Source organism: Balaenoptera ricei, chromosome 9, assembly GCF_028023285.1.
Source record: "Balaenoptera ricei isolate mBalRic1 chromosome 9, mBalRic1.hap2, whole genome shotgun sequence".
NCBI classification, from domain to species: domain Eukaryota; kingdom Metazoa; phylum Chordata; class Mammalia; order Artiodactyla; family Balaenopteridae; genus Balaenoptera; species Balaenoptera ricei.
The window spans coordinates 12252482-12274220 of NC_082647.1; the positions used below are offsets into that span (position 1 = coordinate 12252482).

At 42.8% G+C, this 21739-nt stretch overlaps 1 gene segment (V, D, J or C); it reads left to right on the forward strand.

Annotated features, from left to right (window-relative positions):
* The first annotated feature begins 13740 nt into the window (after window positions 1–13740).
* On the forward strand, window positions 13741–14551 carry LOC132372223 (T cell receptor beta variable 30-like). The segment is given in 2 exon segments: window positions 13741–13783; window positions 14121–14551. Coding segments are annotated over 2 exon segments (474 nt in total).
* Window positions 14552–21739: the final 7188 nt, after the last annotated feature.

Here is a 21739-nt window from a genome sequence, read left to right on the forward strand (position 1 = left end):
CAAAATACGTTATCTGTTAGAAAAAAGAAATTGCCCATTCCTTGTATCTCTTTAGTCCACTAATTTTTAAAACTTGTTTGGGGAACTTCTTTATCATTTATTTTCAACTGGCACATGAATTTTGCTGTTATTTTTATAAGACACTTTTTAAAGTGACTCTTTACTTTCCTGAAACTTTTCCAAACTGCTTGTCTCAACTTCCCTCAGTGAAAGATAACACAGTTATAATCTAGTACATACCTTTTAACACAGCAAGATTTTAAAGGGAGATCTCAATGAAGTTTTCTCACATCCTCGCTGCTCTTTGTAATGTCATCAAAAATAAACATACCTGACCGGTCAAATAATTGTTGCTATTGATATGACTCATTACAAGTATTGCATTTGGAATCTTAGGGTGTGTGTCTGAAAGAAAGTGTGTGTGTGTGGTCATTGGCCTCTCCCCTCTTGAACTTGATTTTCCCGCTTTGAGACACCTTGCTCCGGGAGTGACAGCAACTAGACACCCTGGTCCTCATTATGACTTTCCCTGAACGGCTCTGCTTTTCGCCCCCTTCCCCAACTGTCTCCACATCCCAGTGAACCACACCCAGACCTCAGGGCACCACCCTTTCTCCTTGGCTGCCTTGACTTTGTTCTTATTAGCCATCCCGTTGGTAGCACCCAATCTCGTCCGCAACGTGTTCATATTATGCAGTTGGTGTCTGCTCTGTTGCACATACTGTTTTTTTCCCTTAACGTTTTCCTAGATTCACAGCTTTGCCCTATCGCGTCCTCCTCTTTCAACACTGTTCCTCGTACTTTTCTCTCCCATTGAGAGTTCCCCCAAACCAGCATTATAAAAGGTAGGGGGTGGGTGGGACTGACCTTACTTTGGGCCATTTCTACCACCCTTCCTCTGCTCCTCATTATTTTAAGTCTTTCCCTTTTATGTCCAGAGCCCTCCTGAAATCTATAGCTTAGCAACCTCTGCTGACCCATTTGCACATCCAAAGATGATTCAGTAACTGATTCATGTTCTGGCATTCATTAATGAGCACAGTCTATCTACTGAGTGACCCCTCCAAGAGCTTAGATCTCACACCACTTGGGCCAAACACTGAGTGCTTTCATCTTACCAGACAGTTCTTTCTCAACATGTTTTCTGTCAGCATTTCCAATGTTCTACGTATTCCTCTCCCTCTCCTGGATCATTCACTCACGCCACTCCTTCTCTGACTTTCACATATTTATCCCTCACTGGGCATCCAGACTTCCTGTCAATCTGAACTACTCAGGCACCTTTTTTGATGTTGCTCTCAATGGGTTATTTACTATGAACTGAAGAAAAAAAAAAAGATGGCGTTTGAGCCTAATGACTGTAATTCACTTAGTTACCTGCTCAAAAGTTTAGTGAGAGTTGGGCTCATTCAGTTGTACTCAATACACATCACACAAATACATCTACCTCAAAAATACAACACTGACGATCAAACAAAGGCTTTCTTGACACTTCCCTCTCCTGCTTTATTTCCCACAAATAACCATTATTATCAATCCAGAGTGCATTTTTCCAGCCCTTTTCTCTCTATACAATTTGAATCCCTTATCAAAATAAGCTACACGCGAATGTCTAGTAGGTACCCAGTTACAGCTGGTTGGATGAATGAACATGTAGATGTATGTGTGTGTGTGTATACAAATAATCTGCTTTGCACATGGGATCGTGAATGTGTTTTGCTATAAGTCATATTGCTTTATACATATTATTTGGCAGCTTTCTTTTTTTACTTAACAGCATATCTTGGGAATATTTCCTCCGTACCGCATATTGCTCTATTTTATTCAACAATACTGCTGCATAGCATAGTATGTTACAGATATTTATTTGTCCATTACTATACTGATGGGTATATTTCCTATATTTTGCCATTTATAAACAATGCTATCACATAAATCCTGACAGAATTTTCTGCCTACATGTACATATATTTTTATGGAATTGTTTCTTTGAAGTGAATTGTTGAGTAACATGTTATGTGCATTTTTAATAAACGTTGCCAAATGGCCTTCCACAAAGACTGAGCTTACATTCCAGCTGTGTGGGAGAGTCTGTATTTCCCCACATGCTCACCAGCGTCGGATATTATTGATTCTTTTAATTTTGCCAATCTGATGGGTGAAATGGTGTTTTATTTAAAAAAATTCATGTTTCACTGAACTTTAGTTAGATTAAGCATTTTTCATTATGTTTATTGGCCTTCTTCACTGCAAATCTATCCTTTAGACATTTCTAATTCTTTTTCTCTCTCACCAAGAGATCCCCCTCTCTTGGTGCCCTAGAATTAATTTCCTCAGGCTTCCCTTGTTTCTCAATTAACTTCTCTCTTTAGCATCTTCAATTTTCCTGTCTTCACAGATTTACTCCTCTTGGCTTTCAAACATAATCAAATACAATTATATTGGGATAAAAGACTTTATTCAACTGTATCGTTCCCTTGAACTCCTGCCTTGTTCTCTCCACCCCTGTGCTCGACAGATGAACGCTTCACATCTGCTCCTCTAATCAATGATACCAGTGAGTTCACTCAGTCCTAATTTGGTTGACTTTGTTATGTCCTTTTAAATCCCATTGCCATCTCTCTCTTTTTTTTTTTAATTTATCTTATTTGGTTGTGCCAGGTCTTAGTTGCGGCAGGCGGGTTACTTTTGTTGTAGCTCACAGGCTCCTTCGTTGTGGCAGGCAGGCTCCTTCGTTGTGGCAGGCAGGCTCCTTAGTTGTGGCAGGCGGGCTCCTTAGTTGCAGCATGTGGGTTCCTTAGTTGTGGCAAGTGGGCTCCTTTAGTTGAGGCTCATGGGCTTCTTAGTTGCGGCATGTGAACTCTTAGTTGAAGCATGCATGTGGGATCTAGTTCCCTGACCAGGGATCGAACCCGGGCCCCCTGCATTGGAAGCGTGGAGTCTTATCTGCTGCGCCATCAGGAAAGTCCCCGCCATCTCTTTTAGGTCAGCATCTTCTCTTAGCTGCCAAGACACCTTCCCATTTTTCTTCTTACCTCTAGGATTACCTTCTTTCTTTCTCAAGCATTTTTTCCTTCTTTGCCAAAAAGCATGAATTTTTAGCCTTTCCTGTTTTTGGACCTTTGTGCTTTGCCTTCACCTGTTGCTTTGGAGAGCTTACCCAGTCCCAAAATTTTAACTGTTATCTCCATGTAAATAACTCTCAAATCACTATCACTAATCCTGATGTCTCATTAAAAACCCATTCTTTCACTTGTGCTTTTCCCCTTGAGTTGGACCACTGTAACTTCAAGATCAGAGCACTAAATTACACTTATTATTCCCCTCTCTCCCAAACCAATCGTTGTGATTTTACCAATTTTTATAGGTAACAAGAGAAAGAAAATATTATTTTCTAAGTAGCAGAATTCTCCCTCAGTAGAGATTTATTTTGTCTACTAGATACTTTGATGAGTCCCTTCCGGTGAAGGGGGCTAGGTGAAAGGGTAACATCTGAAAGGATCAAGCTTACATAAAAAGTGGTGGTCATGAAATTAATTTCCAAATGGGGCTGATCTGCTATTACACTTTTGTTTGCTGAATATTCTCTTCAAGAGCTGAATTGTTTGGGACAATCCAGGATGGAACAACTCAGGATGGGAGTGGCTGTGGAAAGAAAGAGAAAGGAAAAGGCAGCTAGCATCCAGAATGGAAATTTGGCGAAAGAACAGACGTGTTTAGGAAGGATTTTATGAAGCTTTCCGCTTGGCATAGAATGACAGATTGACAGTATTTTTCCTTCAGCACCCTAAAGATGTCTCTCTGCTGTCTTCTCACTTGTACTATTTTCATCAAGAAATCTTTTGTCTTCCTTACTTTGTTCCACTGTATAAAATATGTCTTTATTGTCTGGCTGCTTTTAAGATCTTCTCTTTAACAATAGTTTTGAGCAATTTGATTGTGGTATTCTTTGGTGTGTGTGTGTGTGTGTGTGTGCGTTTGTGTGTGTTTCTTGTCCTTGGTTTTGTCAGACTTCTTGGATTTGTGGATTTAGAATTTTATCAAATTTGGACATTTTTCAGTCATGACTTCTTCTAATTTTTTTCTTTCTTCTCATCTCTTTCCTCTTCTTCTGGGATCCCAATTACAAGTATATTAGGCCACTTGAAGTTGTCCTATAACTCTGGATGGTCTATTTACTTTTCAAAAACTCTATTTCATCTCAGCTTGTTTTTAATGCTTTACCTTCAAGTTCATTAATATTTTCTTCTGCATTGTCTAATCTGCCATCAATCTCAGACAATGTATTTTTTTTCATCTCAGACTATATTATAGTTTTCCTCTCTAGAAGTTTGATTTGAGGCTTTAAAAAATATCTTCTATGTCTCTACTTAACACGTTCAATCTTTCCTCTAGCGTCTTGGACATATGGAACTCAGTTATAATAACCATTTTTACATCTTTATCTTCTAATTCTAGTATCTGTGTCAGTTCTGGGTTAGTTTTGATTAATTCATTTTTCTTCTCATTATGAATTATATTTTTCTGCTTCTTTGCATGCCTGGTAATTTTTTATTGCATGCTGCACATTGAATTTTACTTTTGTGTTGGAATTTTTATATTCCTATACATATTCTTGAGCTCTGTTTTAGAACTCTGTTTTAGAAGTTACTTGGACGTGATCTGATTTTTTTTATTGTCTGGCTTTAAATATTTGTTTGGTGGGTCCAGAGCAGCATGTAGTCTAGGGTTAATTATTTTCCACTCCTAAGTCAAAACACTTATAAGTTCTCTACCCCATGCCGCATGAATTTTAAGTTTTTTTAGTCTGGCTGGTGAGTATATACAATATTCCTGGCCCTAAGTGAAATTCAGGTCCTGATTTTTTTAATCCTTTTGGGTAGTTATTTTCCCAGTTTCAGATAGTTTCCTCACATCTATGCGCTGATCAGTGCTCTGCTAAATACTAGAGGTGGACCCTCTGAAGAGGGTCTAATTTTTTTTAAATTGGATGTCAGATATTTGTATTTTATGTTGCTACATTCTGGGATATTTGTACCTCTTTAAAAAATTCTGAACTTTGTTTTGTGACACAGTTAAATTCTATGGAAACAATTTGATATTTTCAAGTCTTGCTTTGAAGCTTTGTAAGTTGTGTCTAGAATAGCCTTTAGTCTAAAGTTAACTTGCCTCCACTACTGAGGCAATACTCTTCTGAGAATTCTACTCAATGCTCTCAACTCTTGCTGGTGGAAACATCATCTATTTCAAGCCCTATGTGAGCTCTGGGATGGTTCTGCCTGATCATTTCCAGTGACATTTCCCTACCTGAAAGTAGTTTCCTTATATGCATGTACTTATCAGAACAGCTGAGGAATCACTAAGAGCCTCTGCAGATTCTAGGGCTCTTTTTCTTTGCAGCTTTCCTCTCACTGTCCTGGAATTTTAGCCACTTTGACCTCTTTAAACTCTGAACTTGAGTCTTCTCAACTCAGAGAGACAGATAGGTTCTATTTTTCACCACTGCTACCTGAAATATTTCTCAAGATAGTAAGCTGGGGCCATCATAGGGTCACCTCATTTGTTTCACTTCTCTCAGGGATCTTTGTCTTGTGCCACCTGTTGTCCAATTTCTAAAAACTATTATTTCATATATTTTGTATATTTAATTGTTTTGGGTTGGAGGATAAATCCAATCCCTGTTACTTTATCATAAATTCCCTCCATACATTGATATTTAAGCTTTAGGGAATTTTACTGTAACCGATCTTCTTGCATTATTTCCCACTCCCCCCGAACTAATCTTTCTCTGTTCTTCACTTATGTCCTGTACTTTTAGCCTCTGTACCTTTGCTCAATACATTCCTCCTTTCCTGTTTTTTGCTCTCTCATCTTTCTCAGCCTAAAACTCTATGCCAAACTCAGAATCTGCCTCTTACATGAAAGTTACACTGATCATCGTAACTAGAAGTAATCTCTTTCTTGACCAAAGTTTTTTTTTTCTTTTCTTTTTTAAAATTTATTTATTTATTTATTTATTTTTGGCTGCGTTACATCTTTGTTGCTGCACGTGGGCTTTCTCTAGCTGCGGCGAGCGGGGTCTACTCTTCATTGTGGTGCACGGGCTCTAGAGCAAAGGCTCAGTAGTTGTGGTGCACAGGCCTAGTTGCTTTGCAGCATGTGGGATCTTCCTGGACCAGGGCTCAAACCTGTGTCCCCTGCATTGGCAGGTGGATTCTTAACCACTGCATCACCAGGGAAGTCCATTGACCAAAGTTTTGGGGATTATCCTGCTTGGGTTTTGCCAACCTTCTTGGTCTGTAGGTTGATATTATTTTTCAAATCTGAACATTTTGGCTATTATTTTGAAAACTTTTTTTTTCTGCCACCTCATCTCTTCTCTGTGTCAAAGATTCCAGTTATGTTAGGCTGCTTGATACTGTTCAAGAGGTTGCTAAGACTTTTTTCTTTTTGCTTTTGTTCAGCCTTCTGCTACTCCCTTCTTTTTCTTTTTTTTTTTTTTTTTTTTTTGACAGTTTCTGTTGTCCTGGTTTTTTTTTTTTTTTTTTTTTTTTTCACACACACACTGTATTTTATTTTTACAAGAGATAAATCGACTGACACCAAGCATTGTACATGGAAGACCACAACAAAAGCAACAATGATTGCAATTACCAAACGTGAAACACACTCATACTATGTCATAGTATTGACATTCAGTCCAGTAATCCTCCACTGTAACAGCTCCTTTACTTTGCAGTGAAAATTGATTTGTATATTCTTTGCCTCTGAGTCCTTGTGGAATTTTTTTTTTTTTTTTTTTTTTTTAATTCAGACAGAAAGTCACAAAAATTATACTCATCCTCATCAGTTCACTCAGTCCCATGTAATTAATTTTTTTTTTCGTCTTGATCTTTTGTTAGCACTTTTATGAGTTCATCAGTTTTTCATTAGAGTTCTGAAAATGCTTATTCATTCAGTTCAGCAGTACAGTCCGTTACCAGAAACCTGTACTTGTCAGAGTCTTTTCCATGTATTTCTTGAAGATGAAACCCTTTTATAGGAACATATTTGCAAAATCATCAGAGTACACCCAGAACTGTCTGTAAATGACAAAAGACTTAAAAATGTTATAATAATGTTATAAGTAATAATCCTAGTTATTACTTTAAAATGTATATCTCAGAAATAACTAATTTTCTTGTCAACTGCATTATTATGAACTGTCATCAAATCTTTAACCGTGGTCATTTTTTAAGTCTTTTGTCCTGGTTTTATGTGTACTTTTCTCCTACAGTATCTGATCTAATGTTAAGCTTATGCAGGAACTGTTTCATTTCGTATATTTTATTAGTCTGTTCTAAAAGTTCTATTTAATTCTTTTTAAAGTCTCTGTTTCTCTCCTCATGTTGTGTTTTCCTTTAAATCTTTGAACATATTTATGATAGCTATTTTAAAGTCTTACTTACATAACTTATCATTGCATGACTTTTCTGGGTCAGTTTCTGTTGACTGATACTACCACTGAGTGCGGTCACACTTTCCAGCTTCTTAGTATACCCAGTACTTTTTAACTGAATACTCAACATTATGAATGTTTTATTTTTAATTGTCTGGATCTTGTTTTCTTCTTTCAAACAGTGTGGAGCTTTATTCTAGCAAGCCGTTAATTTACTTGCAGATCAGCTTGTCTGCTTGTTCCTTTCAAGGGTTTTTCTAAGCTTTGTTAAGTTTAAGGTAGAGTAGAGCCTTATTCCAGGGCTAGTTGAATCCTACTCTATGGGCTCTCTGGGGTCTCAACTGAATGCACTGGGAATTCAACAACATCTATTCTGGGGCTTCCCTGGTGGCACAGTGGTTAAGAATCTACCTACCAATGCAAGGGACACAGGTTTGAGCCCTGGCCCGGGAAGATCCCACATGCCGCGGAGCAAGAAAGCCCGTGCGCAACATCTACTGAGCCTGCACTCTAGAGCCCACGAGCCACAACTACTGAAGCCTGCGCACCTAGAGCCCGTGCTCCGCAACAAGAGAAATCCATGACAATGAGAAGCCCGCGCACCACAAAGAAGAGTAGCTCCCACTCGCCACTACTAGAGGAAGCCTGAGCACAGCAACGAAGACCCAACACAGCCAAAAATAAATAAATTAATTAATAAATAAAAAGAAAAAAAACACATCTATTCTGGTTGGACACAGCTTGAACATCTCTCAGCCTTGTGCAAGCTCTAGCAATTCCTCACCCTGTATTTCACCAGTAGTTAATTCCCCAGGAGTTATTCTTCACCTGGCCTCATGGAGTTTCACCCTAGTCACACACAGCTTAGTATTCAGCCAAAGACTCAAGGAACCCCTTATGTAGATTTCTGGGGCTCTTTTCCTCTTCTCTGAGCTGTCTCCTCAGCTCAGTAAGATTTCAAGATTTGCCGTGCTCTGTCTGGGTTCCTTCTCCTGGCAAAGCAGCCCAAAAAGTACCACGCAGAAAACTGGAATGACTACAGAGCTCACTTCATTTGTTTCTCTGTCTTATACATCACAGTCTTGTACTAGCTATTGTCTAATATCAGAAAACAATTGTTTCATGTATATTATCCAGTTTTCTAGTTGTTTATAGTTGGAGGGTATAATGGGTTGAATTGTGTCCTCCTCAGAAAAGATATGTTGAAGTCCTAACCCCCAGTACTTCAGAATGTGAACTTATTTGGGAGTAGATTCATTGCAGATGTGATTAGTTAAGATGAAGTCATACTGGCATACTGTGGGCTACCTGAGTACTAAGTACTGTAGTGTCTTTATAAGAAGACAGACATGTGAAGACAGACACACAGGGAGAACACCATGTGATGATGAAGGCAGAGACTGGAGTGATGCAGCTACAAACCAAGGAATGCCAAAGATTGCCAGCAAATCACCAGAAGCTAGGAACAGGCAAGAAAGGATTCCCCTCCAGGTTTCAGAGGGAGCATGGCCCTACTGTCACCTTAGTTTTGGACTTCTGGACTCCAAAAACTGTGAGACAATAAATTTCTGTTTTTTCAAGCCACCTGGTTTGTGGTACTTTGTTACAGCAGCTCAAGGAAACTAATACAGAGGACTAGGTGGACACCTGTTTCTCCATCAGAACTGGAAGCAGAAGTTTCCAGACTCTTTTAGCATTTCCTATCTGGATGACTTTCCACCCCTTACTTTCCTCAACAGATAATAGTTACTGGAAGACAAGTATCACAGCTTATTTATTTCTGTGTTTTCCACAGCACCTATTTAACCTTGAATTTAATATGCATTGGGTATGAAATTTATGGCTTCAAACATGGGTGGGTAAAATAATTTTATTTTCTATAATGAAAATAACTTTATATCTAAGTCCCCTTTCCTTTGGGTACATGTGGTTGACTCAGGATTTTCTCAGACAGTTCATGGTTTTCCTGTTACCCCTTTCCTCCTGATGGTATCTGAGTTCTGGGGAGCTTACCAAGTATCAAGGCATCATCGGAGGGTACTTCAGTCCTTGTTTATCTTTTCTTCAGAGTTCTCATTCATACTGGTTTTCAGCATCTGGCCCCACTGATAACTGCTGCCTTTTTAGTGTGTATCTGTTCTTCAGTCCCTGTTGATCCATGCAGGGTGCTCTATATGTTCCATGTCTCAACAGGGAGGCCTCTTCGGGCTTGATTTCTTCTCTCAGTTCATCTGTTTTCACATGAATGAGAAAGTGGCTACTCCTGATTATCCTGAGTTCCCTGGGGATTCTTGGAGACTACCTTGGGTCCCTCTGTCAAGAAACATTTTAGAGCCATGTACTGGTTTCCGTTGCTGCTGTAATGAATTGCTACAAACATAGTGGCTTGAGACAGCACACATGTATTATCTTACAGTTCTATATAGTTCAGAAGCTTGATACAGGTTTCACTGAGCTAAAATCAAGGTGTCAGCTGGGCTGTATACCTTTCTGGAGGTTCTTGGAGAGAATCCCTTTCCTTGCCTTATGCAGCTTCTAGAGGCCATCTGTATTCCTTGGCTCATGGCCCCCTTTATTTTCAAAGCCAGAAACATAGCCTCTCTCTCTCTCTCTTTTTTTTTTTTTAATATTTATTTATTTAGGCTGTGCCAGGTCTTAGTTGTAGCATGCGTGCGGGATCTAGTTCCCCAACCAGGAATCAAACCTGGGCCCCCTGCATTGGGAGTGCTGAGTCTTACCCATTGGACCACCAGGGAAGTCCCTAGCCTCTCTCTGACTCCGCTTGCATTGCCACATCTTTTTCTCTCACTCTTTTCTACGTTCCTCTTCCACGTTTAAGGATGCCTGTGATTACATTGGGCACACCTGGATAATCCAAGACAATTCCCCTATTTTAAGCTCAGTTGATTAGAAACCTTAATTCCAACTTCAACCTGAATTCCACTTCACTATGTAACCCAACATATTCACAGGTTCTGGGGAATAGGATGTCGACATCTTTGGGAGGCATTATCCTCTTACCACAAGCCATTTCTACTTATTGATCTCTGGTGTGGCAAATAGGTGCCCAGGGTATTGTTCTCCCCACCCTGGAAATTAGCACAATTCTCTGCCCTCTGAACTTCTGAGCTTCTGATTCTGCCCTCCCCACCTCTCTTCCATCTCTTTCCCTGATCAAGATGTAGCCAGACAGGGGCAGGATATGCAGAGGACAGAGATTGGGGAGATTTAGGAACATCTCCTTGGGTGACTCTCCTCTCTTCCCCTCAGCCCACATAATTTTTAACTCTTCTGCAGAGGAACAAATGGACTCTCAAAGTATCTTCCAAATCTGTTGTTTAGGGATGGATTTCAGTTTTTAAATTAAAAAGAGAAGAGTTAAATGTATTGCCATTCTCTTCACGTACAGAGCTTTATCCTGTCAGTAGTGAATCATTAAGAATTCAGTGTGGGGAGAGAAACCCAACATGGTAACCAAAGGATTTGAAGGAGGCTTGCCAGAGAGAAGAACACCCACCTAAGAAAGTGTCCAGGAAGGGCAAGGAGAGAGCTGCCATAGTTCAACCTGGGCTTCAGCTCAGCTTCTCTGGCTGACACCTCCTCACAGCGGCCAGAGATATGGCTCCTCCCTCTTGGAGATCTGCTGCCACAGAGTAGAGGGACCATATCCGCATCCACATTTCGATATATGAATGACTTGAATAACTTGAATGAATAAGCAATATTGCAGATGGGAGTGGAGAACGAGGAGATATTTTTCTATGGCATCAGCCATATGGAAGGAGCTCCAAGCTAGTGAGTTGTGACAATGATTAGGGAGTCAGGAGCCAGCTGGCTACTCTCCTCTGAATGTCTGTTCACTCTCCAATCTGCTGTGCCATCTCGAGGGAAGAAGATCACATTGCTTTCTATGCTTGGCGGTGACACTGAGCCAAGGCAGCCCATGAGTTACATCAGCTCTTGTGGGCTCTGCAGGACCCACACAGCTTTTGCTGGAGTGAGAGCCTGCCAGCCGAATGAGGGCATGACGTGTTCCCATCAAAAGTAAGGACAAGTCCCTCCTCCCGGTATCTGCTGCCACTCTCTGTCTACCCTCCTTCCACCCACATCCCCACTCAGGACTAACTCAATAAAAATTCCAGGAGCAAAGATGAAGGGCAGAAAGGGAAAGAAAAGGAGAAAAGAGGCTGTGTGTGTGCATGTGGGCACATACCCATCTTGGGTTCAACCCCTCCAATCTGACAAGCATAGAGGCATATTGGGTCCTATTAACAGGTTTGTAAAAACTGAGATTGAACAATTGTAGTTGGCTATAGCTATTTTTCATCATATGTTCTAAGTGTTCATGGAACCCACACTATACTTACCACTTGATTTATCATCATTTAAGTCAATAACATAAAAGGACTCATTAAATTTGGAAAGGATCAAAAACCAAAACCCTCTCCCACAAATACAGTGCATTCAAATGCAAACCAAAAACATGTGCTGCAGCCGAAACTCTATTAGAAGCAAGAACCCCAACAGGAACTTTGAACTGTGTTACTGCAGCAACAGCAACAATAACAAATCTCTTACATCACTAGCCCCTGATGAAATGGGAAAGCATCACAAATGCCTGATTTGCTTCAGGCTTGTTCTCCCTGTTAGGCCACTTCTACGGCTCCTTTTCCCAGGGACTCACCCTAAAATACTCCACCACATCCAGCCCAAAATGAGTAATTGTTTTGAAAAATGAATCCATCAGAGGACAGGCCTGGCAAAGGCAAAGAGAAGTGGAGGTTCCAAGGGACCCAATGGCTGTCCTCCAGGCATCTTGGGGTCCTATGTCTCATTTCAATAGGATGAGGTTATACCAGCTGCCTAGCAGATTCTCATCCTTAGCTACTATGAATTGATGGCTTGGCAATGCTTTTTGTGTCTCTGTCATCCTCCAGCCCCACCCTCCATCCCATCCCATGGTACATCTCCCACTCTTGACCACAAGCACTGGGGGTACCCCAAAACAGCCAACACTTGTAAGAGTGCATGAAGTGCACCAGGCAAAATGCATCTTCAACCATTTGTAGGTACAGTAAGTCCCTTACATATGAACGAGTTTCGTTCCAAGAGCACATTCATAAGTCCAGTAACGTTAGCCCAGGTGCCCAACTAACACAATCGGCTATATATACAGTACTGTAATAGGTTTATAATACTTTTCACCCAAATAATACATAAAAACAAACACAAAAAATAAAGAAAAGATTTAAAATCTTACAGTACAGTACCTTGAAAAGTACAGTAGTACAGTACAACAGCTGGCACACAGGGGCTGGCATTGAGTGAACAGGAAAGAAGAGTTACTGACTGGAGGAGGGAGAGGAGGTGGGAGATGGTAGAGCTGAAGGATCGTCAGCAAAGGAGACGGAGGGCAAGCTGCAATTTCACTCACTTCTGACGTTGATGGAACGCATGTTCGAATCTTTGAAAGTTCACAATTTGAAGGTTCGTATGTAGGGGACTTATTGTATTACAATCCTTCTCTTCATTTTACAGATGAGAATGTTGAGGATGACAGTTCACTGAGGGTTCCTAAGAAGCAGAGCTGTGATTAGAACCCATATCTATTTGATTCCAAGGCCTCAATTTTCCTATACCCCATGTTGCACTTAGAGGATAAATTAGATCCAGTGAGGCCGTTAGAGGCTCATGGAGAACAGAGGCCAACTTTGATCAGTTTAGTAGTTGATTCTGCCTGTCTAGGTCTCAAATCCTGTCTGCCGGGGATGAAGAGGATGCAGACCCCTTGACTGGCTGTCAGAGCAGCTTCTTTCCCTCAGAGCTGAGCTTTTTTGCTTTGAATACACTGAAGACCTAAATCTCTGGACCTTGATCTGCTTTTATCTCCTTTTCAGCTACCCAGATGACATGTCCTATAGCTGGTTTCCAGCTTCAGACAGACTAAAATCCCTTTTCATCATCCTGCCAGATCAGTTTCTCTGATGGTTACAGAGATGGTCAACTGCGGGAGCCAGAGAGTCACCTCTTGTTTACAGGTAAATAATGAGTCATGAAATATATTTACATACCAGGACTTCAGAGGGATTTCAATAAAGATAACTAGTGCAGGGTAAAGCTGGTTCCCAGGGAGGATGGGATGATTCATCACACACTTAAGAAAAGACAAGCCTCATTTCCTCCCCAGTTTGAGGAGATACATGCTCTACTTTGTGATCTCCGTGTGGGAGGAGCCTGGCCATCTCTGGACCCAGAGGAGAAGGTGTCGGCCACACTAGCTGAACTGAAGGCGGGCTGGAGCTATGCCCTGCTGTCTCCTTGCCCTTCTCCTGGGCACTTTCTTAGGTGGGTCCTCCTCTCAAAACCTCACCACAACTCTCTGAATCTGGAGTCTCAGCTATTGGTTTACTCTCTTTGGTGCATTCCTTCAATGGTCTGGAATGAATATGGGAGTTTAATCTTAGTGGCGGGTGTGCTGCGTCTTGGTTTCCTCAATCCCCAGGAAGGAGTTTGGTCTCCCGTTGCCCATTGACCCTCTGCACCCTTGGCCTTCCCAGTCTACTCCCCTCGATGGCTCCCATATGCCTGAGTCATGGAAGAGTTTGAGCCAGCCCTCTCTCAGGATGGAAGGTGAGCTGGGCTGGGGTTCTTCCCTCTAAATGGCCTTTTATGCTTCCCGCAGGTGTCAGAGCTCAGACCATCCGTCAATGGCCACTTATCAGGGTGCAGCCTGCAGGCAGCCCGCTCTCCCTGGAGTGTACTGTGAAGGGGGCATCAAGCCCCAACCTGTACTGGTACCGGCAGGTGGCAGGAGGGACCCTCCAGCTGCTCTTCTACTCCGTTGGTGTTGGCCAGATAGACCCTGAGGAGCCCCAGAACTTCGAAGCCTCCAGGCCCCAGGACGACCTGTTCATCCTGAGTTCTAAGAAGCTCCTGCTCAGTGACTCTGGCTTCTACCTCTGCGCCTGGAGTCTCACACTGAGCTGGGTAGGGCAGACATCTGTGCAGAAACCCCAGCCTCTCCCAAGTCCTCACCACCTGCTCCAGGAGCCCTCATTCAGGGGCTGGGCAGAGGACGTTTGTCACCGGCTTTCTGACTGTCAGCCGACGTGAGGGCAACTGAATCAAGCCAGACACTCCAAAAGACCTTCCCTACATTCTTAGGGAGAACAAAAGAATTTATGTGTGTAGAACCTGTGAACCGCGTATGCAGAGTCAAGTTCCCGATGGGTGGATGTCTAGTCCTAGGCTATCATACTCCAGCCCTCGAAGTGTGCTATACCTTGCCCAACACCCTATTCTCTCACGTTCCCGTGGGTCTACACTGGGGACTGAGGTCGTGCAGATGCTGATGAGAGGGGCAGGATGCACCCGCAGTGATATGTGATGTGATGGAGGACTGGTGAGCAAATATGAGGATGCCAACTAGGGTTATTTAATTAGTTAATTTTCATCACCTGGAAAGTCTCCTGTCCTTGCTCTTTCTGAAGAGACTAGACGTCTTTTGGAGGCTTGGATGAGGCTTTGAGCCAGGGAAGGAGCAAGGTGTTAATTCATAGAGGCTACAAGTGTGGCTTTGTTAGTATCAGAAATGTGCACTTAGGAATGTTGATTATTGTTTCGGGTTCTAGATTTTTTTTAGTCCTGTTCTACTGTGTCTCATCCCTCGCCTTATGGCAAAGAAGGGAGCAGAGAAGCAGATGGTGATGAAAGAGATACAAGAGACAGGATATGTAATGGCAAAACCCTAAAAAAGAGAAATTACTTGGATGGAAATGAAGGAGAGTCAAAACTTATGAGGATGGCTGGAAAGAGATACCATGGTTACCTTGGCAACTGAGCACCTTCCTCATCCCTCAGCCCCTCATCCCTCCCTCCTCCTCCTCATTCCTAAAAAGATTTTCTTGTCTAATGTCCCTTCTGTTCCACGAGGGGGCACAAGAAGTCTTAAAATACTCTGTTCCTGGCATCATTTCATTTAGGACAATTCAGACATTTGTTTACTTTCAGAATCATTTAATCTGCAGCACAAAATCTGAGACAGAGACACAAAGCGATCAAGACAGTATTGAATAATGCCCAAGGGTCCTTGTTGCACTTTAAGGTCTACCATGTATTAAGCAGCTATACGTGCTGGACACTCTGAGCCATCACAGGGATTAAAAGGAAAAGTGAAATACACTCAAGACGGTGCTGGGCATGGTCACAACATGGTTTAATCAAGGCACTTGGAGTTTGAGATTCACAGATACACACTACTACATATAAAAAGGATAAACAACAAGGTCCTACTGTATAGCTCAGGGAACTATATTCAATATTCTGTAAATATGAAAAAGGATATGTATATATGTATAACTAATCACTTTGCTGTATACCAGAAATTAACACAACACTGTAAATCAACTATACTTCAATAAAAAGAATAAAAAATAGAAATTGCAGAAAAAAATCAAGGCACTTGGTTTGTTTTTTTATTTTTCCGTGTGTGAAGATTTAAATTTGCTAAGTCGATCAGCAATGCTAAAACCATGGAAATAAAGATGCATTTACAACTCAACTTTTGTTCACATTTAGTAGTAAACAGCATCTTAAGCTAATGTTTGGATGTTAGCTGGTTATTGAATATAAGTGGAAACAGATCTCTCCCTGAAACAGGTTATTTTTAATTAATAGATTTTAATATTTAGAACAGTTTTAGATTAGGATAAAAATTGAGCAGATAATAAAGTTCTCATATATGTCCCTTTCCTCCCCAGCCTACCCTATTATTAACATCTTACATGGGTGTGGTATGTTTATTATTGAACAAATATTAATATATTATTATTAACAAAAGTCCATGGTTTACATGAAAATTTACTCATTGCATTGTACATTTCTGTGGTATTTGACAAATGTATCATGTCTTGTATTAACCATTACAGTGTCATGCAGAATAGTTTCACTGCCTTACAAATGCCCTGGGCTTCACCTACTAATTTCTCTCCTCTTTCCCTGCAAACCCTGGTAACCACTGATCTTTTACTGTCTCTATATTTTTAAGGCACTTGGTTTTTGAGTTTAAATTTACTAGCTCTAATGACCTTGGGCTAATTATCCAATCTCTCTAGAACTCATTTTCCTCACCTGTGAAACCTTTCTTATTGGATCATTAAATGTGTTAAATTAGATGGTATTTATGTTATAAAGCCCTATTACAGGGTCTAATTTTCAACAGATATTATTTTCCTCTCCAAGTTTACAAGATATTTGGATTACAACTTATCCAAAAGAAAGACTTGTTTTTTAAAAATAATTAAATTTAAACTCTGTAGTAATTATTTAAAAATGCTAAGTGTACTTCGATGGCAAACCCATGAAACTTGTACCCTACCTTCTGCTTGTTCAGATATTAATCTTTTCTGTTGGGGATTTATGCAGTCCCAGAATCCTTCTTTTTTTTAAAAAAAAAAACCCTTTTTAAAATTTTTTTTTAAATTTTTTTAATGCTATTCTTGTCTGCTTACATTCTTTTTATGTATGTATGTATGTATGTATGTATGGCTGTGTTGGGTCTTCGTTTCTGTGCAAGGGCTTTCTCTAGTTGTGGCAAGCGGGGGCCACTCTTCATCGCGGTGCGCGGGCCTCTCACTATCACGGTCTCTCGGTGACGAGCACAGGCTCCAGACGCGCAGGCTCAGTAATTGTGGCTCATGGGCCCAGTTGCTCCGCGGCATGTGGGATCCTCCCAGACCAGGGCTCGAACCCGCGTCCCCTGCATTGGCAGGCAGACTCCCAACCACTGCGCCACCAGGGAAGCCCTCCAGAATCCTTCTTAACAGAGGTGTTTTCCAGGGACTCACGACTATTCAAGAGAAGTTGGTAGGAGAGTTAAAACAGAGTTTTCATTCCTGTAAGAAATTCAGAAAAGTTCTAGAAAACTTCAGCAGGAGATAGAATTTTAACGATGTTGAGTTTGGGGGAGGCTAGTATTTAGATAAGAAAAATGACATTCCCAGCAGGAGAGTCAGTTTGAATAGAAATGTGGAGATCTCCATCAATATTGAAAGTTCCAGAAAAGCAGTGAGGAAACAGTCCTGATCATTGCACAAGGCAATAGAGACAGGAGGGCGTTAATAGGTAAGGGGAGGCTAGTTAAGGCGAGGCTTGAAAGCCATCTAAATTCATCAAAACAAGTTACTATCCGCCAGGATATCTACCCTATTCATGAATAAGAATCCTATTCCCCTAACTGCTTCCATAGCGTCTGGGAATCCGAAATCTACAATCATCGTCATCTCAGGAGACAAAGGAAACCAGCTCAGGATGGCAGATACTGCTCAGAAATGTTATCTCTTGCCAGGAATCCATCAATCTCACTCACCCCTTTGGAGAGACGAGGCTGTCTCTTTTCCAGGAGACCTTCTAACACCCTGTTCTTGGCTCTGACTTTGTAGGTGTGCCCGGACAATTCTTCCCATACATGTCATTCCCTGGCCACCGTCACGTGGAAGATCTGGGGCTTCACATCTGGATCTTAGCTACTCATGGGATTTATAGGGAGAGACCCTGGGGCCTCTAGGCAGCTTGAGGAAGATGGGGAATGCCCAGGTTGGGAAGCTGGCAATATTAAAGTTGGGTGACTTCATAGTTGTGTCCAGGATTATACACTTTGAGCTGAGGATACTATGGCCCTTTGAGCTGCTGCAAAGCAGATTTGCCCTGTTACCTATCCTGTCGTTTCCTGTTCCCTCCTTTGAGGTGTTTATTCTGGCTGTGTGCTTTTCTATTCTCTCTGCACTGTGTTCTCCCTCCTCCTCTTGCCCAGATGAGATAGACCTTGCCCATCACACAGACTTCACAGGCCTTAGTGGTTGGGATGATACTTAGAGAAACCCAGTCACTACAGCACACAGACACCAGCTCAGACATCCAGCGACTGTCCGTTTCTCAGTCTACTGATGATCTAGGGCTCCCTTTCCTGTGACTCATTAGTACCCACTCATTAGATGAGTGGAAGGAAGTGGGAGGCTATGTATGTGTCGAGGTTGGGGGGAGGGTGCTTAGAGGCAGATGGGGGGAGGGAGTTGCCTGAATGACGTGGGGCCAGAAGGGACCCCAATGGGGTCACAGCAGTTATTGCAGCTGTTCTGCATTCTTCACCGTCCCCAAGGTACTCCCTGCAGCCTCTGAGCTTGGGCGTAACCTCCAGCAGGTGAGGGAGTTGTGTTGGGGGGTGGGTGGTCTGCACGTTTAGCTGAGGTGCCTGGATCCAGAGACCTTTGCCTCTCCCTCTGTAGTTCTATTTCCACTGCCAGGGCGCTCACTGGAGGCCCAGGTAGAAAGGACAGCATGGGAAGAAGTTGGGACAGGATGTGGTGAGCCTGGCGTTCACGGAGCTCAGAAGGTGGGGGGCAGGAGGGACTTTCACAGGCGCCCCAGAGGCAGGACCTGGTAAATGTCAAACCACATCCTGTTGTGAGTCCCCGAGATGGTGCAGGGGCAGGTGCGTTGCTGTTGCTACTGGTGCTGATGTGACTCAGAGATAAACAGCTTGACAGCCAGCACTGGGCTCGGGCACCCCATCTCTCCCCCAGCTGTCTTCTGAAACACCCCAACCCGCTGCTCTTTACTTCCTGGCCTTTGATTCAAGGCCATTCTCCTTTCAACACTATTTTCCCCTCCTCATTCAAGGCCCTGGCCCTCTTTCCAGGTGCCAGGGCTCCAGGTGCCTCTTGTGAACTGTGGGATTCCGGGGTCAACACTGACCCCCTTACACTACAGACAGCCTCTGAGACTGTGTCACGGGTGGGAATGGTTTGTGTCTGGGAAGAGCTTAGGTTCCCCGAGCTACCTTCCGCGTGGTGATCTGGGGCCTGCAGACTTTGAATCACTGAATCTGGAGAGCAGAGCCTGACGATTCCTTAGAGATCACTTTACCCAGTCTCCTCACTTCGCAGAGGAGGAGATAGCAGCCCAGAGATGAAAAATTGTTCCGAGCTATGCAGCTGTGGACAGCGGAGGACCAGAAGCCAATGCCCTGTGTTTTAGCAGCTCGTGGATCTCAGGTGAAGCTTAGGGGAACGTGGGCTGTATGTTGAGTGGTGATCTTGCTATGAATTTTATGAACCACTTATATAAAGATAAATAAGGCACAATGATCAGATCCGAGATGGCCTGAGGATGGGGAGGTAACTATGATGAACCACAGAGTTAGAATTCTGCAGAAACTAGAGAGCTGGAGAGATGAGCTGAAGAAACATGATAATATTAAAGAAGTACGCCCTGCCACCCTGCCACCACCCCCCAAAGAGAGGAAACCAACTGTCTGAACACAGGAAGGGGACTATGTGCTCACAAGCAGTGCATGTGGAGAAGACCCAGGGTTTGAGTCAAAAGTGAGCTCTGTGAGTCAATAGGATGATGTGGGTCCAGACACTGAAGAGTTGCCCTCATGGGACCAAAGCAGAAGGCATCGAGAACAGGAAGCCAAGCTCTCTCTTCCCCTCTGTAGGTCAGAATAGCACACTTTTAGAAAAGTAGGAGGATTAAAAACAAACGTAGAGGCTTCCCTGGTGGTGCAGTGGTTAAGAATCCTCCTGCTAATGCAGGGGACACGGGTTTGAGCCCTGGTCCAGGAAGATCCCACATGCCGCGGAGCAGCTAAGCTCGTGCGCCACAGCTACTGAGCCTGCACCCTAGAGCCCGCGAGCCACAAGTACTGAGCCCACGAGCCACAAGTACTGAGCCCACGCGCCTAGAGCCCATGCTCTGCAACAAGAGAAGCCACTGCAATGAGAAGCCCGCACACCGCAACGAAGAGTAGCCCCCACTCGCCGTAACTAGAGAAAGGCCTCGCGGAGCAATGAAGACCCAACGTGGCCAAAAATAAATAAATTTATTAAAAACAAAAACCAAAAAACAAATGTAAACGTTTCAGAAGAGAGTGGCTGGGCTTTGGAGAGTAGGAGTGCTCAAAACTGTGCCATATGAGGCAAAAATTGAGAGAACTGTAAATGTTTAGCTTGAAAAATAAATCTTTAGACTGGTAATAATTATCATAATAGTAGCTAATATTATTGACACTGTGATCACAGCTTTATATGTTGTGTAGACTAAATAAGACAAAACCACCTTACGAAGTCGGGGTTGTAATTGAGCCCATTTTGCAGGCAGGAAAGCCGAGTCTCAGAGGTGGTCACTTACCGAAGATCACACAGCTGATAAGGGCAGATCTAAGGCTTGAAACTATGTCTCTCTGGCTTTAAAGTCCATATTCTCTGTTGGCATAATGTTCTCATCTATCTACTGCATACTTTTTCCATTTTGCAAACTCAAGCTTTTAAAGATTCTGCTTGTTCTGTCTCTCATAGCTTTGTGGACTCAAGTAGAGGTGGGCATGCTAGCTGTCTTAAGAGGGACTCTCACAGGCATATAATTATGACCAGTGCTCAGCACTACAGCGAGAGTTATGAAACCTAAAGAGGACAGATTTCTTCACAGCACTGTTCAGTGACGAAGTGGCCTACCCAGACAGGTTGAGAGTTCTCTGTCCCAGGACAAATCAAGGATAACTGGGGGGATTCAAGACTCTGACATTTATGCTTCTTTACCACCCAGAGTGTCTATGGTCCAAGATCCAGTCAAGGTCAAGACCCATGGTGGGAGTGAGGGTAAAAGGGCTGAGCTGTAACCACTGGAGTGGCCTAGAACGTGGGCAGGTGGGGTCACGCCCAGGACCACCATCAGGTCACTATTATAAAACCCACTTCCTTATGTCAGCGAATCTGGTCAGGATGCGGCAGGGGATGGAACCACGGGAAGCCCTGGCGTGCAGTCTTTCTGTCTAGACCACCGTCACACTCACAGAGGAGAGCTGAGCTAAGTTAGACAAAACTTCTGTGAAAATAGTCACAGTTGTTGGCTCACTTTCAGCTCTATTTGCTGACGTACAGATCCATCCACTCATCCATTTCCCCAAGAAGCCCTCCGAGGAGTCCAAGTGCAACAATAGATGGAGATGGAGGAGAAAAGACATGGAGATGGAGGAGAAAAGACATGCAGCTGGGACCTTGGGGGTGGGGTGGGGTGGTGAGCAGAGACTACGTCATTTGTTGCAGGGTGGCGATTCAGGACACAACCAAGTACTGTCACAATAAATCCCCAGGAGAGCCAGAGAGTGTGGTGTGCTAAGAACCCAGGGATTTCAGATCCACAAGCAGCAAAAGAGGAGCAAGTACTCAGGATGGGAGGGGAGGATATCCAACCTTAGACTGAGGCAGGAAATGCTTTATTTTGGGGGCCAGGAGGGGGTGTATG